This window comes from Branchiostoma lanceolatum, chromosome 10 (assembly GCF_035083965.1).
Source record: "Branchiostoma lanceolatum isolate klBraLanc5 chromosome 10, klBraLanc5.hap2, whole genome shotgun sequence".
Taxonomy (NCBI): Eukaryota; Metazoa; Chordata; class Leptocardii; order Amphioxiformes; family Branchiostomatidae; genus Branchiostoma; species Branchiostoma lanceolatum.
Genome location: NC_089731.1, coordinates 15,322,788 through 15,339,212, shown reverse-complemented (window position 1 = coordinate 15,339,212; position 16,425 = coordinate 15,322,788). Strand labels below are relative to the sequence as shown.

Here is a 16,425-nt window from a genome sequence, read left to right as displayed (position 1 = left end):
AGTACATACTGTAAATGCATTTAAGTTCGTGTGGTTTTTCTTTCACGCTAAGGTGAAAATTGAGTGATTGCGGTGGTTTTAAGTTCACGGCAGCGCTGTAGTCACCTACTACTACAGTATTGGACAAAAATGTTCGCGGTGGTTTTAAGCTCGCGGTGAAACGGTCGCCGTGAAAACCGCGAACATAAAACCACCGCGAACATTTCTGCATTTACAGTATATGTACATCAACGCCTTTCTGTAATGTTGTCCATTGGAGTGTCTGAATAGAGTTAATACATGCGTTTATGTTAACGGTAATTTTTAACAGCCTCCGTATATGTTAGGCTACAAGGGTTTGACCTATATGGCTGTTATTTATATACTGTTCTATATATAGACAAACACGACCGCTCTAAGTCCTGTGGAGCTTGAGTCAAATATCTGAGTGCTTTTAAGGGCTAGAGCTGCTAAACAGCTTAGATTAGGAAACATTGCAAAGAAGTCATTTGAAATTGGAGCCATTTTTGTACAAAATAAACAGTTCCTTTGACGTGAGATTTGCCGTTGAGTATTTTTGAATATTAAACAAATTGAAATTAGTTTACATTTCACTTCTGTTCTCCTTCTTGGCAACGCCTCAGGGGCGAGCCAAATTGGTATATATTGTGTGCAGATTGCAAGAATTGTAGGAATTATACAGGAATGTGAAAGTCCACGGGACGATAACGCAAGAATGCCTGGATGTATTGTCTTCATATTTTGTAGGTGGGTAGGTCTAGGTGAGACCTTGAAATGATTGGATTTGGGGCCCCGTAGCGACTTTCTATGGTACTGCAGGGGAACTTTCGCTTTTCAAATCTCGTGTTCTGAACATGCTATGGTCATGATTTTTTAGTGGTGGATAGGTCTTTGTCGGGAAAATAAGTCCTGTAGATTTGGACCCCCTAGCGGCCTTTTTGGAACTGCAGGAGCTGATTTTGTCTCAAACTTTGAAAGAGAATAATGCAAGAAGGGGCTGACGGATCATCATTATTTTTGGTGTGTAGGTAGCTTAAGTGATGATTTACATAATCATATGCCAATTATGCAAATCCATATATGATTTGCATAATTAATGAGGACAGTTTATAAATCAGCTGCAATCCATTATTGGACTCTCAAACACATGACATATGTAACTGAGAAAGAGATGAATATCGATAGATATCAAATATGAAAATTAATATCTTATTTGCATAATTAATGACAAAATACTATAAATCCTTAGTGGTAAATGATGGGGATTTCATTCTTGCACCATTTGGAAGTTAAGTAAATGTGGCCACTGTTAGACACAAATCTTGCACATGAGGGCCTCATTTACATGATTTATGAGGACAAGGTACGATATCCTTTTTTGTGAAGACAAGACTTTCATACATTGGACAACTTGTGTTCTTTGGGTAGAGAAGATGATCAACTGATATGATTTATGCGAGGTTCTTATTTGCATGTGGGCTAATAAACGAAAACATTAACAGAGACCACCGTCGCCATGGCAACATCTTTTTATGTTGCCAATCTTGTTAACCTTCTCTCTGCTGCCTAACTCTGTAACCAATAGGGAATTGGGTGTCAAACGGCTACTTCAGAGTGCTAAAGGTTAAAGGAAGTTGCTTCATCTATTCTACAGAATCATTCACAACATAGAACACGACAAATATGTTGATGATAATTTTAATGATAAAATGAACATTCCCTCTATACATGACATGGATACACATTATAATTTCCTTTATGCAGAGATACTTAACTATGCCTACACCAGATAGACTTCAACTATCTATGTTAACACCGATACAGCAGGTCTCTAGACATTGAGAGGGGTGTCCCTGTGGTGTAGTGGTCTGCGCTTCTGTTACGAGCCACATCTGGTTCAAATTACTTGGAACAGAAGGCCCGGGTTCATGCCCCGGGTAGGACACCTCTGGACAAGAGGCGCATTGAGTCATACCAAAGACTTTATAATAATGGTACATACTTCTGAAACAGTATGGAAGTTAAACACACTCCACTGCCAGTGGACTAGCCCCTTGCTGTAGTGACTGCACCACAGTGTGGCCCAGCGCCATGAAACGGAGATGGGCACCGCCCTATGCACCTTATGGTGTGGGAGGATTTTAACTTTAACTAGACATTGAGAGACCTGGCTATGCCAAATTAAAGGCACATTTTGTATCCTCTTCACTTTAACAACACTGAGCTTGTACATGGTTGGGAAGTCTACCTGGCGTAGTCAACATTCAAACTTACAATTAATTCTTCCAGACTTTGTACAACACTCTTCTCGCAAACTTCCTTCTTTCAGCAGCCACTTTTCTTGCTCTTCAGTCAAAACTCAAGACACAGGCCTTCCTGGGTTAAATTTTGAACTGACATCACAGAACCTTTACAAAATTCCTTTTTCTTTTCAATCGCCCACACCAGTACATGTAACTCTCTCTCCTAACATCTTACTAGACATTCCACAATCTTTCCTTTTTAACCTTTCGTGTTAGAATGTTCAACACTTCTTTGCTACTTTCCTTCATAGTCTCTTGGTCACTCATTTCTGCAGCAAATATTTCATGATCTACTGTAGAGAAATTTTAAGGATGAAGTATGATACAACAATACAGTATTTCCTCGTAAGCTTTCACAACACAGCGCCCTAGATCGGCAATACGCCATAAAATAAGTGAGAAAAAAAGCAAATAATCAATGTGTAGGAAGCTTGTTCTCACATAAAGATACAATATGCATGTAAGACCATTCTAAAACTTGCGTTGCATATCAGGACACCAGCCTGTAAAATTCCTCTAAGCGTTTATTTTGCGTAGGATATGTTAAGGCCCCCCTCTCACTGGACCCGTGGCACGCTGGCGGCGTCGCTGCGTCCTAAACTGGATTTGTGTTGCCCTTGACTTTATAATGGGAATATCATTCAAAACGTACAAATATGACCAACAATACAACAAAACACAAAAGGCTTAAAAAGATTCGTTTTTTGTCGATGAAATTCGTTGAGTGCTTTGTCAATACGATCGGCCGCAGTGACGCCGCCAGCGTGCCGCGGGTCCAGTGAGAGGGGGGCTTAAGGCTGGGGGGTTCTAAACATCAACTTGAACTATTATTCCTCGTCATCGTTGTGTTCTACCTTCTTGAGTATGCTGACACACCAGTGGTAGCACCTTGGCTCCGGTAGCGACCCGGAATATGCCCATTTATCGTACGTCGGATCGTAACACTCAATCAAGTTCGACTCAGCAAGCTCACCGAAGCCGCCCGACACGAAGATCTTCCCGTCAATAACGCACACGCTACCGCTTGAGTGCATCGCCTTCATCGGTGCAACCTCCACCCATTGGTTAGCTATAGGATCATACGCGTCAACTTCTTTAGAGTCGTCCCGTAAGTAGTATATCAGCCCATTTAGAGTGATGGACTGGGGTACCTGGGACCATTCCGGCATCACGGAGTTATCGATGAAGTTCCACGTGTCTGTTGAGGGGTCGAAACATTGGAAGAGAATTTTCTCACTGCCCTGGGACCTGCCGTTTACGTATAGCTTTCCTCTGCACGCCGCGACAGTGAAGTCATTCATGGCTTTAATCATCGATTGAACCTGTGAAGATAAAGATATCAGAACCAACTTAGTTTTGGGCATCGAAGGAGCTTTGAAGAGGTCAAGCGTTTTAACCAAGCAAGTTTGAAACACATTATGCCCCGACCATACATTATATAGCTACATCGTAATAGTTCTAGATCTCTAAATATCTTATTCTGGCAAGCGAAGAGAAGTTGAATTTATTTATTGATAGTTAGTTTTATTTTCCTATCTATTAACTGTACCTGTTCAACATGTCTTGTTTTGTTGTGACCTGTACTTAGCCCAGTGTGGCAAAAATGTGCAATAAAGGTCTTCATTCATTATGCATTCTCTCACAGACTGAAAAGTTGGGTTATGATTTATAAGCGGACTCAACAGCAGAAGCAAGTGTCGTTTTCGAAAAGACCACATTTTTATGAATACTAAATCAACCAAATTTTGCCCACGTTGAAACTTGTGCAATAGTTGTTGGCGACATGATATGTTGTACCTTACTGCAAGTCTGGAGGGTACTTTGGGGGTTATCAGAATATTGTTCTTGTATAACGCAACTGCTGCCTAGTCCAAACGCAATGTCAAGTTGCCAATACAATCATTCTTTTTTATTCAGAAGAATAGCATGTGCAGAGCCAGAACACTTGCTTCTGCCGTTGAGTACCACCGCTTTATGGGAAGAATGACAGAAGAAAAAATTAAAAGTTCTGCTGCAGTACCAAGGTCACATACCAGAGGGCCCAAAATCTAACTTGACCTTTGTCTTTCCAAAACCTACCAACATACCAAATATCATCGTAATCCATCCAGAGGTTCTTTAGTTATGCTGACTACAAACATCCGGACACACAAACACAGACAGACAGACAGACGCACCCAAAAATATATCTCCATTTTCATGGATATAAAAAGGAGTGTTCACCTCTTCCCAAGAGTTAGAGAACGGGTCGTATCTCTCTACATCTGCTACGGGTCCGTTTATATCCGTACCGCCCAGTAGATAGATCTGTCCGTGGAGCACCACGGTTGCGCGACACTTGTAGGACTTGAGCATGGGCGCCATGGTCATCCAGCGGTCCGACTGGGTACTGTACTTCCAGGTGGTGGCGCAGCCGTCGCTCGTGATGGTCTCGTCCGTCGTTCCTGTGACGTAAATGTCGTTTCCAAGGGCGACGACTGCATATCTGGAGTTGGACATGAGACAGACGGCATTGTTTGGGTGAACGTATTCATAACGTTAATCTTTATCAGATGAACACACAATTTATATGGTAGAAGGTAAATATAAAGGTAGTCCGATAGCCTTTTTGAGGCCGTAGGGCCTAGGGGCAGTGGGTTGTTATCCACTGTGTCTAGAGCACGGTAAAGGAAGGTGGAACCCATCCCTCTCCTTCCACTCCCCAACCGAAGTCATGTACCCATTTTTGCACCTGGGTGGAGTGATGAAAGTCGTGTAAAGTGAATTTCCCAAGGGCGCAGCATCGGTGGCATGACAGACTATTCGAACCCACGACATCTGGGTTCTAGGCTAAACATCTTAATCAACGAATACTAAAAGACGCCACTCATTTTGTATGGTATTAGGATTTAAAAACTATTCTCTGTGTACTTCAAAATAAAGCTATTCACTCCTTAAATACAGTTCAGATCAGCAACAGTTTATTTCGACGGACTGTACTGTCTCCCTAACACGCGTTTCCCTCGGACTACAACCCACACTCCTTCAAAACCAACGTCAGCGCCATCTTCTAGCACAGGCAGTTACGTGCCATCAACGTTAGTTCATTGCCCAGAAGTAATGTTCTCTTGGTCTTACACTGAGCAATCTCTTACAAATAAAAGATCAGGATGCATGTAGCCTCCAGGAACATTAATCCGTCGGGTTACATATTAAAATCCGCCGCATTGAAAAACGGTGTGTTTGAATGATCGCTTGTACAGCACCCTCAGGTATGCACAGTTTAGATATACAGGAGTGCATTATACTGGGGGACGTTGGGTTGGAGATCTGTTTGGACGTATCTTTTCATGGTGGCGGAATTATGTACCCTGGCGGAGTTATGTCAGTAGATGCTAGAGAAGAATATGACTTTTTTACCCTTCCCTGTTGTATTCCGGCAAGTCTGAGAGTGTGTGCCAGGCGTTGTTCTTCGGGTCGTAACAGTCCACCTTCGCCAGCTTGGTGTCGCCTCCGCTGCAGCCCCCCACAACTACCATCGCCTCCGAGATGTCAAAACACGGGCGGGGCTTCATCCGGATATTCGGGTGATCTACGGTTAAGAAAATTCGTTATTTTACGGTAGCTGCTTCGGTAACGTCGACGTCGTCTCTTTGATTTATGCAGTTTAACCTTCAGCACACTGAAGTAGCCGTATTGTAACCAATTTTCTATTAATTATTGGTTATAGAGTTAGGTAGCAGGGAGAAGGTTAAAATGCCCTACTTTGCAGTGGATCCACCATGTTTTAATACAAGCTTGGTCAATTCATTCTTCCTTTTCAGTCTTCAATCAAATACGTTCTCCCTCTTGTAGTCTCCTCAAAATATTTTCCATGTTGCAGTTACACCAAGACATTACGTTTTCTACTGCATTGGCTTCAGCACACTGTCCTAGCTGCTCCTTGACATAAATGCAGTCTATCTTTTTTATGAGACTTCTGTTATACTTAAAGTTAGAATAATTCATTTCAAACAATGCAAAGTCGAAATAAATCATTTCAAACAATGCAACAGTATCTAACATGATAGTCAAGATCGTATTGGGTACTCTTCTATACTTAAGTGCTAACCATTCCACCCCTTATAATGGTTGTTAAATTCCGGGCCCCTACTGCTACCGGGCTATTTTGGGCACGGCCGGCCCCGAGATTATTTAAACTCTGAGTTAAAATCAACCCGAGACTTGGTAACAGACAAACGTCGCCGTAAGCTAATCGTGTGAACACATAGAGACTGGGGCTACACCCCCTACGGGCATCGTCTCAATGGTGACCGTAGCATAAAGCCCCCCCCCCCCCCTCACTGGACCCGCGGCATGCTGGTGGCGTCGCTGCGGCCGATCGAATTGACAAAGCATTCAACGAATTTCATCAACAAAAAACGAATCTTTTCTTTGTGTGTTTTCTTGTGTTTTTGGTCATACTTGTACGTTTTGAATGACATTCCCATTATAAAGTCAAGGGTAACACAAATCCAGCTTAGGATACAGCGACGCCACCAGCGTGCCACCGGTCCAGCGAGAGGGGGCTTAAGAGAGTACCTGCTCTATCGTAGTCGAAGACGTGATACCGGCGCGCCTCCTGCACCAGCTCCATACAGGCGGGAGAAGACAGGATGAGCGGCTCTGTCTCCACTTTCGCCACCAGGTACCGCGGGTTGATGAACGGCAGACGGACGTGCTCCAGCACCTTGTGTAAGATGCTGAGCCTGCAGATGGAGAAAAGGGTTAAAATCAACGCGGGACCCGGTAACAAATAAGCGCCGTGAGCTAATGTGAGAACACTGAGAGGTACCCTTCCGGTGTCCGGCAGTCCACCGGGACAAATTCGTGTCTTCGGGACCCGGTCGGGGCTACACCCCCTACGGACACTGGTGCACCCGCGGCACGTTGGCGACCTTGCTGCAACCGAGCGATTTGACAGAGCTCTCAACGAATTTCATCGATAAAAAACGAATCTTTTATGTGTTTTGCTGTCTTTCTAGTCAGACTCTTTCGTTTTGCATGATATTCCCACTACAAGAATAACACAAATCCAATTTAGGACACAGCGACGCAGCTGATTCAATGAGATATCCGCTTAACTGTCTGTTCGTTTATTTCCGTCGCCCGGTATTAGACTTCAAAAAAGTTCCTTCAGAACTTATCATTTAACTCCACTAATCTCGTCAATGGAGATTGCACGACTTTTTGTATTTAACAACATAGAATGTGCTACGATGGGATACAACTCTCTAGCCAGACGTTGTGATCTCCAAGCAGATGTAGAAAGGCAAATTCGTAACATTTTCAACCTTCGGCTCCGAGGAGCAGAGGGCTTTTCTGCAGTTTCTACGGGTCTTTATACTGTAGGGAACTTGAGAAACCTTACGACTTTGCCTTTCTACATCTGCTTGGTGATTGCTAAGACCGGTGCACATCCCCACGCACCTGTTGTCCACGTCTGCGCGAACCCACTGCATGACGGACTCGTACACCTGTTCCTCCTTGTCGATCTGGAGGTTGACGTCAGAGATGTACTCCACCAACCTCTCCTGGGTGACCTGGGAACGAGACACTCAATTATTCAGAATGTGTCTATACTGTACTTGATAGCTTGCTGCAAAGCACACCGTCTTTTGAATTTTGTTTGTTTGTTTGTATCTTTGTTTGCTTGTTTGTTTGTTTGTTTGTTTGTTTGTATTGTATACCCGGTAAACCGTTTCATGGCATAACACACCAGGTTTGTACTGAAGTGTACAAGCAGCATATCCAGACAGATTTATATGATCCACTCACATCGGGAAGTACCCCTAGCCCTACTCTTTTCGATAAGCGTGGTGGGTTCTTTCTTCGCGTAACACGTTAGCTTAATTGTAACCATAGATATTGGCCTTTGTTGCAGTATCTGTACATAGAAAGTATGTGTTACCATACCCAAAATCAACATAATAATCCCAGATTTTTAGAAGAATTTTAAAACACGATACTAGTAGTTTAAGAACAATGTCAAGACACGATAGTTTTTAAAACAATTTCAAGACACGGTAGTTTTTTTTTTAAACAATATCAAGACAGTTCCTCAGTAGCCTACAATCTGTTTCTCAAGATATCTTACCTGTAAGAATTCTCCAGAAGTCTGAAACACCTCCAGGAAGTTATCTATGACGAACTCCTTGGCGAGTTCGGACAGCTCGTTGCAGTTGTGCGCCTCTGCGAACTCGTGGAAGCCGAGCACGTTACTGGCGTCTATCCTCTGTTGTAGGTACCGGCTGCACGCCTCTCGCACCGTGCCGAACTGGAACAGGTTAGCGGCCTCCAGAAGCGCTTCTACGTTCTTCTGGGTGATGTCCACTCGGCCTAAAGACCGAAAAGAAGATGGTAGTCTCAGTAACGTGTATGAGAGCAAGTCGAATAAGCTACCTGCATACTAAATATCAAAGGAATCCGTCGTTCCTTTGATTAGTTATCCTCGTTGGAAGATTTTGACACAAACGCCCCTGTAGTTCCAGAGTAAGCTGCTGGGGGACCCAAACCTACACCACGTCTTTCTTACATCACAAGCTATCTGCCAATTAAAAAAATCAAGACCATGGCATATCCAGGCCAAAAGATATAAAAAACAGAAGTCCTGTTACAGTACCAAGGTCAAATACCAGGGGGGCCAAAATCGACCTTGACTTTTGTATTCCCAACACCTACCCACATACCAAATATCATCATAATCCATAAAGAGGATTTTTAGTTATGCTGACTTCAATCGTCCGGAAACACAAGCACACAGACACACCCAAAACCATATATCCATTTTTCATGGAGATGATAAAACATTACCTTCAGATGGTAATACTGTAGCAGTTGTGTTAAAGCTAACAAGAAAACAAACCGCTAGGGGGCCCAAATCTACACCGCTTCTTCTGGACATCAAAATCTACCTGTAACCAAAAAAGCAAGAGCACATGTCCAGGACAAAAGATACTAGTATCAAAACCGGACGTTCTGCTGCAGTACCAAGGGAGGTCGCCACTACATCAGAAAGCTGTGAAGCCCTTTTAAAAGTGTACACAAACCATGCGCGTAACTTTGCCACAAATGTGATGCCAACTTTACCTGTGTAGGAGAACTCCAGGAGCAGTTCCATGATGTCCTCCGACACGGAGTGGATGACGATCTTGGTGGCGAGACTCTCGCGCAGTTCTCCGGAGAACATGGCCTTGAAGTAGCTACTAGCCGACGCAAGGACCACCTGTAAGTAGTGCCAAGAGTGTTTCCAAGACATTCATGATGGAAAGATGATACACGTACATCATTAACACACCTACTACTAAATGTAAGACTAACTTACTATAACCTCCATTAACATTAATCCACCGGGTTACATAAATCCGCCACTTTGAAAAACAGTGGGTTTGAGATCTCTAGTGCAGCACCCCCCAGGTATGCACAGTTTAGATATACAGGAGTGCATTATAATGGGGGACGTTTGGTTGGAGATATGTTTGGACGTATCTTGCCAGGGTGGCGGGATTATGTGCCCTGGTGTAATGATGTTAACGTTACATGTTTCAAGTACATGTACAGTGAAATAACACAACATGCAAATGAAACGTTGCTGCGTCGTTGTTTTTCTTCTTCTTCTTTGACGGGGCCTTTCCTTCGAAGCTTCTGCATACCAGCTTTTATGGTGGGGGTGCTAGAATCCAACCCACGTGCACAGCAACATCTGCAATATGTTCTAACGCTTCGAATAGTCTAACACAGATCCGTTTAGATAGCATCGCATACTTTGAGTGCTCTCATTGCTTATTACAGAGTACATCTCTGGCGAAGAACCAGGCATGGACGACCTGCTACATTTTTCAGAAGACCCTCCATATGCACCATACAACCCCTGTACCCAATAAACCGATCCCATAGCCTCACCTCCCTAAGTCAAAACGTAGAGTTGCAAGATAAAAACATAGAAAATGCGAATTATTTGATGGACATTCATCCACCCTCTCATTGGTCAAACCGAAACTTGTCATTCTTTCATTGGTTAAACTGCTAATAGACCGATCCCATAGCCCCACCTCCCTCCGTCAAAACGTAGAGTTGCAAAATAGAAACATAGAAAATGCAAATTATTTGACGGACATCCATCCACTCTCTCATTGGTCAAACCGAAACTTGTTATTCTCTCATTGGTTAAACTGCTAATTGTGATGGACAGTCAGGATCGAGTTATGGAGAAGATAATTGGTTCACCCTACCCTATGGCATGCATGGGAACTCGGTGCACCTGTACCCAATAGAGTTACGGAAAAGATAATTAGTTCATCTTTTCCTATGGCATGGGAACTCGGTGCACCTGTACCCAATAGAGTTACGGAGAAGATAATTAGTTCACCCTACCCTATGGGAACTCGGTGTACCTGTACCCAATAGAGTTACGGAGAAGATAATTAGTTCACCCTACCCTATGGGAACTCGGTGTACCTGTACCCAATAGAGTTACGGAGAAGATAATTAGTTCACCCTACCCTATGGGAACTCGGTGTACCTGTACCCAATAGAGTTACGGAGAAGATAATAAGTTCACCCTACCCTATGAGAACTCGGTGTACCTGTACCCAATAGAGTTACGGAGGAGATAATTAGTTCACCCTACCCTGTGGCATGGGAACTCAGTGGCCCCCACGCAGATGATGACGTCAGAGAAACGGCATTCCTTGCGCAGCTCCTGTAGTCCCGTCATAAGATGGTCGGGGTGTCCCGTGTCTTGGAACGTGAAGACGTCTTCTTCGCTCGACATCTTGTTCTGCTGAGACGTACCCGACAGTGTGGAAGTCTCCGAGTTCAATGTGTTCAACAGTTTCTTGTTGTTCTCCTGTAGTAGAAAAAAATGCACCTGTTCAACAAATATTTCAACGGTTGCTGTGACGTCATATTCGATTTAACCCAATCAGAAGAGAGCTGTCCAAAGCATCCTGAAGGAAATAGATATTGAATCAATACTTGCGTAATGTACAAATGTATTGGATACACGATACGATTATATTAGTTGGAACCTTGACTAGCACTACCTCAAATTTTGATATTTACATATTGATTCGGGTAACACTGAACGAAAACAAGTTGTTAGCAAGGGGGTTCCTTATTGATGTGGGGAATAGGGGATGTAAATTATCCTGAAAGCAAACGGTCATCTTTGGAACATAGGGACATGCCAGGAGGCACAACAACAGCGTACGTATGATCCTCTAGAATCAACAAACGTGCCTATTTAACGAGGTTCGCAGTTGTATATAACACGTCACAGTGACCAGACCAAGCATCAAAAGAACACTGCACCAGAAGTACCTTTTAAAACTTACGGGCAAAACGCAAGTCGCAAAACTTCACATTCAAAACAAACTCACTGCACCACAACGTGCAAAGTTTGACATTATAAAACTTTGAATCCGCACACGATATAACACCAAACTGCCTGTCATGGAAAGGGTAAAACCTACACTTTTAGCAGTAGTAGTGTTACTAGGGACCCAGTACGCCAATCTTGTTTGCACGCCTCCCATATAGAAATTCCCAGAGAGTGTTGTTTGGCCGAACTACACAGCCATGAACCACACTCTGAAACATAACATAAGTCATAACAAATAACATCACACAATTTTTACCGACGACGCTTTCTTGCTGCGACGACGTCGTCTGCCCGACGGACCATATCCAGGAAGATGTAGAAAAGCGAACATGGCGTCTTATATCTTTAAGATAAGTTAAAAGACGTCTTGAATCTGCTACATCGATCTAAGAAGCAACTGCGCCACGGAGAGATGGGGTCTTAATGGGGGGCTCGCAAATTTCGGCATGCAAGCAAATATTTGACTTGGACAGACGTTTAGATTACATATAGCAGCCTGAGTTTTCACCGTCACGAAAGTCCAGAGAGGTCCCTTGATGAATATATTTCTACGCGCTTCAGATGTTTGCGTATCTTTTACGGCATGACGTGAAGACAGTCAAAGGTTTGCTGTTTCAAAAGTACTAATTGAAGCTTTGGAATATCCTTCCACAGTGTTTATCTATTAGTATTACAGAAATTGGCAAAATATTAAAGTGCAATTGTATCGATACTTATGAATAATCAAATCAGGCACTGCGTAATCTGAGAGACAATATGGTATTTCCAAAGGGGGCAGCTTTTTAATGCCTTGTTGAAACGGACAAGAACTGGCATGTCATTAAAACAAACTGAAATTTATTACCAATGACGTAGCCAAGACAACCGGAACATAAAATGGTAATCCTATATGCGTACATACTGAACCTTAACCTATTGGTGTTTACGATGTTCTAATGGAAGGAAAATTTCTCACTGCCTCGTGACTATTGTTTACTAGCGTTTCTGCGTCACAGTATTTTCGAAAAAAGAATAACAAGTAAACAAGTTTATATTTGACGTGACAACATCTTCAATGAATCTTCTTCATAAAATGTCAGAATATTCTTCATAAATCGTCAGAATATTCTTCATAAAGTCTAATCGTATGTACCTTTTCTATGGAGCCCTAAAATAAGTTATTGTTCTTGAGTGCAGCGCCACTATGTCCATGTCTTTGTGTACTGTACTTCTGATTTTTTTTAAATCGTCAGAATCACAAAAGACAATAAAAACTTTGCAGCCGTACGTCTGAAACATTTTTGTGAGTGATATGCTTATAAATATTAATAAATAGAGAAGAAAAAAATGTTGAATCTGTGACGTGTTGACAGAAGTTGTTTACAGACGCGTTCTGTTTCTCTCCACGTCCCAAACGAGCCGGGTCAAGTCGGACAATTCCAGTCTCGTCCGGAACGCGCCTCACAGCTATCCGGAATGGGGACCGATCAACCATGCAGGCGTCTCTTAAAGCACCGCCGAGTCTCTTACTAACTCCATACCCCACCCCTGTACGCCATTGAATAGCCCCTAAGCTTCGTCACAGATAGAGGATCAGGTTATAAAGAGGAGACCAACACTTCCCATATTTGACACATGTTGCGTCATAGATGGAACTAGAGCTAGAGTCGTGCCATGAGATGGCGCACGCCGAAATGGTACGACTAGGGGAGAACCAAGTATTACAAAACGTACCAAAGGCAAAATGAGCATAATATCGCCATTAGAAATTAAATTTATGTCTGCCATTTTATCACTTGGAAACATTTACTCAAAGATGCAACTTAGAATCATAACAGAAGCTATATGGTTCACATATGATAGAGATACTACTATATTCTGTATAAAAACGAACCTATTCTCCAAGCAGGGGTTTCGGTCGAGAGCGGTCGCGAGAGTCGATTTTTAACGTTTCTCTCCCTTCACGTTAAAAATCGCAGCCATTCCTAGCCTTCTCGACCGAAACCTCTGCTTGGAGAATAATTAAAATCTGAACATATATTGCCCTGTATATGACGTTATAACCGTTGCCAACTGCCTCGACATTCGCCCAATCGGTATTAAAGTCGCTTTCGTCGAAAGGTAACCATATTTTATCAATCCAAGCTGACAAGATAGTCTATAGCAGATCCCCAGAACTCCTAGAATTGAACCCAAAAGTATATTTTGGTCTTACATTATCTCATACACCAGACACCCATGCAAATTATAGAATGACCGGCCCCCTCCTGCGTCAATACGTGTCTAGGGACCTCGCAATCCCCGACTTATACAAACATTGACAAAAATAAAACCCATTCATGGAAGACGTACAAATCATTAAAAAAACCATAGTATTGTTTGCAAACCTTCCGTCTATGAGAGTGATCTGGTGGTATTTAGAACATACACGTCAAATATCTGTGCTAAATATTTGCCCTGTGCTAGTCTGCGTATATAAACTTGACAACGGACGGCACTTTTACGCTGAAACCCTTCTATTTAGGCTCATGAAACCCTGGTAGTTTGAACGTTCAAAAATATGTCAGTTTCGCTTGAATGGTGTACTTACAGATGCAACAACGCCACCGTTTAAAACCGCTACTTCGCTGCCCGCGTCTGTTGATGTCTTCTTGAAAATTCTGGACCGACGAAAGACTCAGCTGTCGCGTCACTCACGTTCTACACGTCATAGAACGTCACCGCAGCCAAACGTACAAAATCTCCGTCCGGAATAAAAGAAAATTAATCTTGAACTAACCTTTCCAAACTGTATTTCCATTCAATCGAGTCGTATGTCTGTCGTTACAAAATTATTATAGATATACGGAAATCCTTGTCTATCAATAGATTATTAGTATTTCATAATCATGTGAGGGATGCCTGACTTGCCCATCCTTACTCCCGTGTTATCGTACACTGTTGTTCACTATGTTGAGGTCATAACAGTATACTATTACAGAATTTGACGGGGTACTTTCCGTTCTCTGTTTATCTGGGTACATGGGATAGAAATATTTGTCCCATTCGTGGCGTGTTTTCCTGTGACGATGTCACGAATAAGATACAATGTAATGCTTTGATCGTCGCTATCGGTTTTCTGTTGTTGTTGTTGTTTGTCTGTTTGTTGATTGGTTTGTTGGTTGGTGTGTCTAACAATTTGTTTCATTAAACGAACACCTAGGTGGACAGACTTTTTTTTCAAAACTATCAAGAGTGAAATTGAAGGATCGTTAAATGTGGTGTATTCCACCGTTTCCATGAATATTCAAAGTAGATGGTCGTGATTAACAAAAAGGAAGAGATAAAACTAAAAGAATGTCAAAAATCAAAATAGATAACTGCTACCAAAGTTTACAAGATCGCTAGTATTTGGGATGTATTCCACCGTTCCCAGAGATACTAAATGTACGACGATCATATGATCAACAACAAATCACACGGTAGAGATAATCAAATTAAAAGATATGGGAGCCACACGGAAGAGATAGAATTAAAGGAATATGGTAGTGTCAAAAATCAAAATAGATAACTGCTGTTAAAGTTTTTAGTATTAAGCTTGAGTATTAAGCAAAGTCTAGGAAAAGTATCTCAACAGTTGCAACAATCCCCTGAATTGTGATATTTTCTGTTCAAAGGCATCAAATGTATCAATACGCTTAATGACATAATATTGCTTTAGAAGCAAGTACATGTACATGAATAGGGAATTATAAAATTAACAGTTCGCACAACATCATAGTTTTATTCAACTGTCCTGAGCAAAGACCATATATAACCTAATTTGCCAGTTCGTTTGATTATTAAGCAGATAATTGTTTTACGTGAGCATTGCCTCATCATCGGAAAATGCATGTACAATTGTACATGTCCTACGTCACTGTCACGGTGTCAAGGAGGAGGCGCCCACTAGTGGTCACCTTCAGTACTGCAGCCAGTAGAATATGTGTCATAAGCCATATAATAACAAGAGATGTACGGGTACGAAGTATTTGGCAGCGTATGATGCTGATGACCAAAAGGGAATGCGTCAACATATAAATATCACTATATTGTCATAAACAACCATGTCCAAACAATCCCCAAACGTTAGAAAGATAACTCTATCTGTTTATCCTAAGAACCATCGGCCCTCACCAATTTAGAGATCCACCGACATACCAATGGACAAACACTCACGATCCTGTCCAATAAGGTCCATTCAAGCATTCTTGTTTGCCAAAACGTACATTGTTTTCTACAGAGAGTGATTTGTGACAGGCATGGCGTGCAACTTCCGATGGCAGAGCTTTGCAATTCGACCTTGTCCTTCGGACTGGTTACAGAAAAAGCACCCCTGGCCTGAACTCGGACAACAAATACGCAAACAACCGCCTAAGGCATAGATGTACTTTTACATCGGTTCGTCCCTAGCTCAACAACTTACAAAAGTGATATCTTAATTTCCCGTTTCCTTACGTACTCAATGATTCGTGCTATGCACTCACCGCTCCTCCAACGATGTTGCATACGCAATACCAATGCGTCATAATTGAATTCTAACTCCGGTGTTAGTAGCGCTCTTAGTAGAAGCACGTCTTAAAGTGTTACAGACTTACTTGAGGAAGTACGAAGACGTCGTAGACGGTTTGCTCGCCCCAGAAGAAATCTCCGCTCATGCCGTAGCTAGTCGTACATCATATCGTCTGGAATAGATTCTAAAAGGATGTACTATTTCTAAAATAG

General features: G+C 42.4%; 1 protein-coding gene across 3 annotated transcripts; it reads right to left on the bottom strand.

The window, feature by feature from the left end:
- Positions 1-3,049: 3,049 nt before the first annotated feature.
- Positions 3,050-16,408, bottom strand: LOC136443592 (kelch-like protein 21). Of its 3 annotated transcripts, none has more exons than XM_066440880.1 (9): positions 11,960-12,085; positions 10,951-11,169; positions 9,411-9,546; positions 8,419-8,660; positions 7,752-7,864; positions 6,864-7,030; positions 5,703-5,874; positions 4,527-4,788; positions 3,050-3,625 (listed from the first exon to the last, which is right to left on the bottom strand). In XM_066440880.1, exons 1-9 carry the CDS (start codon positions 12,032-12,034, stop codon positions 3,131-3,133), a joined length of 1,881 nt encoding a protein of 626 aa, XP_066296977.1. In that variant the 5' UTR covers positions 12,035-12,085; the 3' UTR covers positions 3,050-3,130. The 3 variants fall into 3 exon arrangements, with proteins under 3 accessions (XP_066296977.1, XP_066296978.1, XP_066296979.1); XM_066440881.1 differs by lacking the exon at positions 11,960-12,085 and adding an exon at positions 16,299-16,408 and having other exon boundaries at positions 3,051-3,625; XM_066440882.1 differs by lacking the exon at positions 11,960-12,085 and adding an exon at positions 14,273-14,428 and having other exon boundaries at positions 3,051-3,625.
- Between the last annotated feature and the right edge of the window lie 17 nt (positions 16,409-16,425).

Excerpts from the sequence above, each read along its gene's own strand:
- LOC136443592 (XM_066440880.1), bottom strand. The coding sequence starts at position 12,034 with ATGTTCGCTTTTCTACATCTTCCTGGATATGGTCCGTCGGGCAGACGA. Across the intron at positions 5,875-6,863 it reads CTTCGACTACGATAGAGCAG|ATCACCCGAATATCCGGATG; the intron begins GTACTCTCTTAA and ends TCTTAACCGTAG. Across the intron at positions 4,789-5,702 it reads CCGGAATACAACAGGGAAGG|ATATGCAGTCGTCGCCCTTG; the intron begins GTAAAAAAGTCA and ends GTCCAACTCCAG.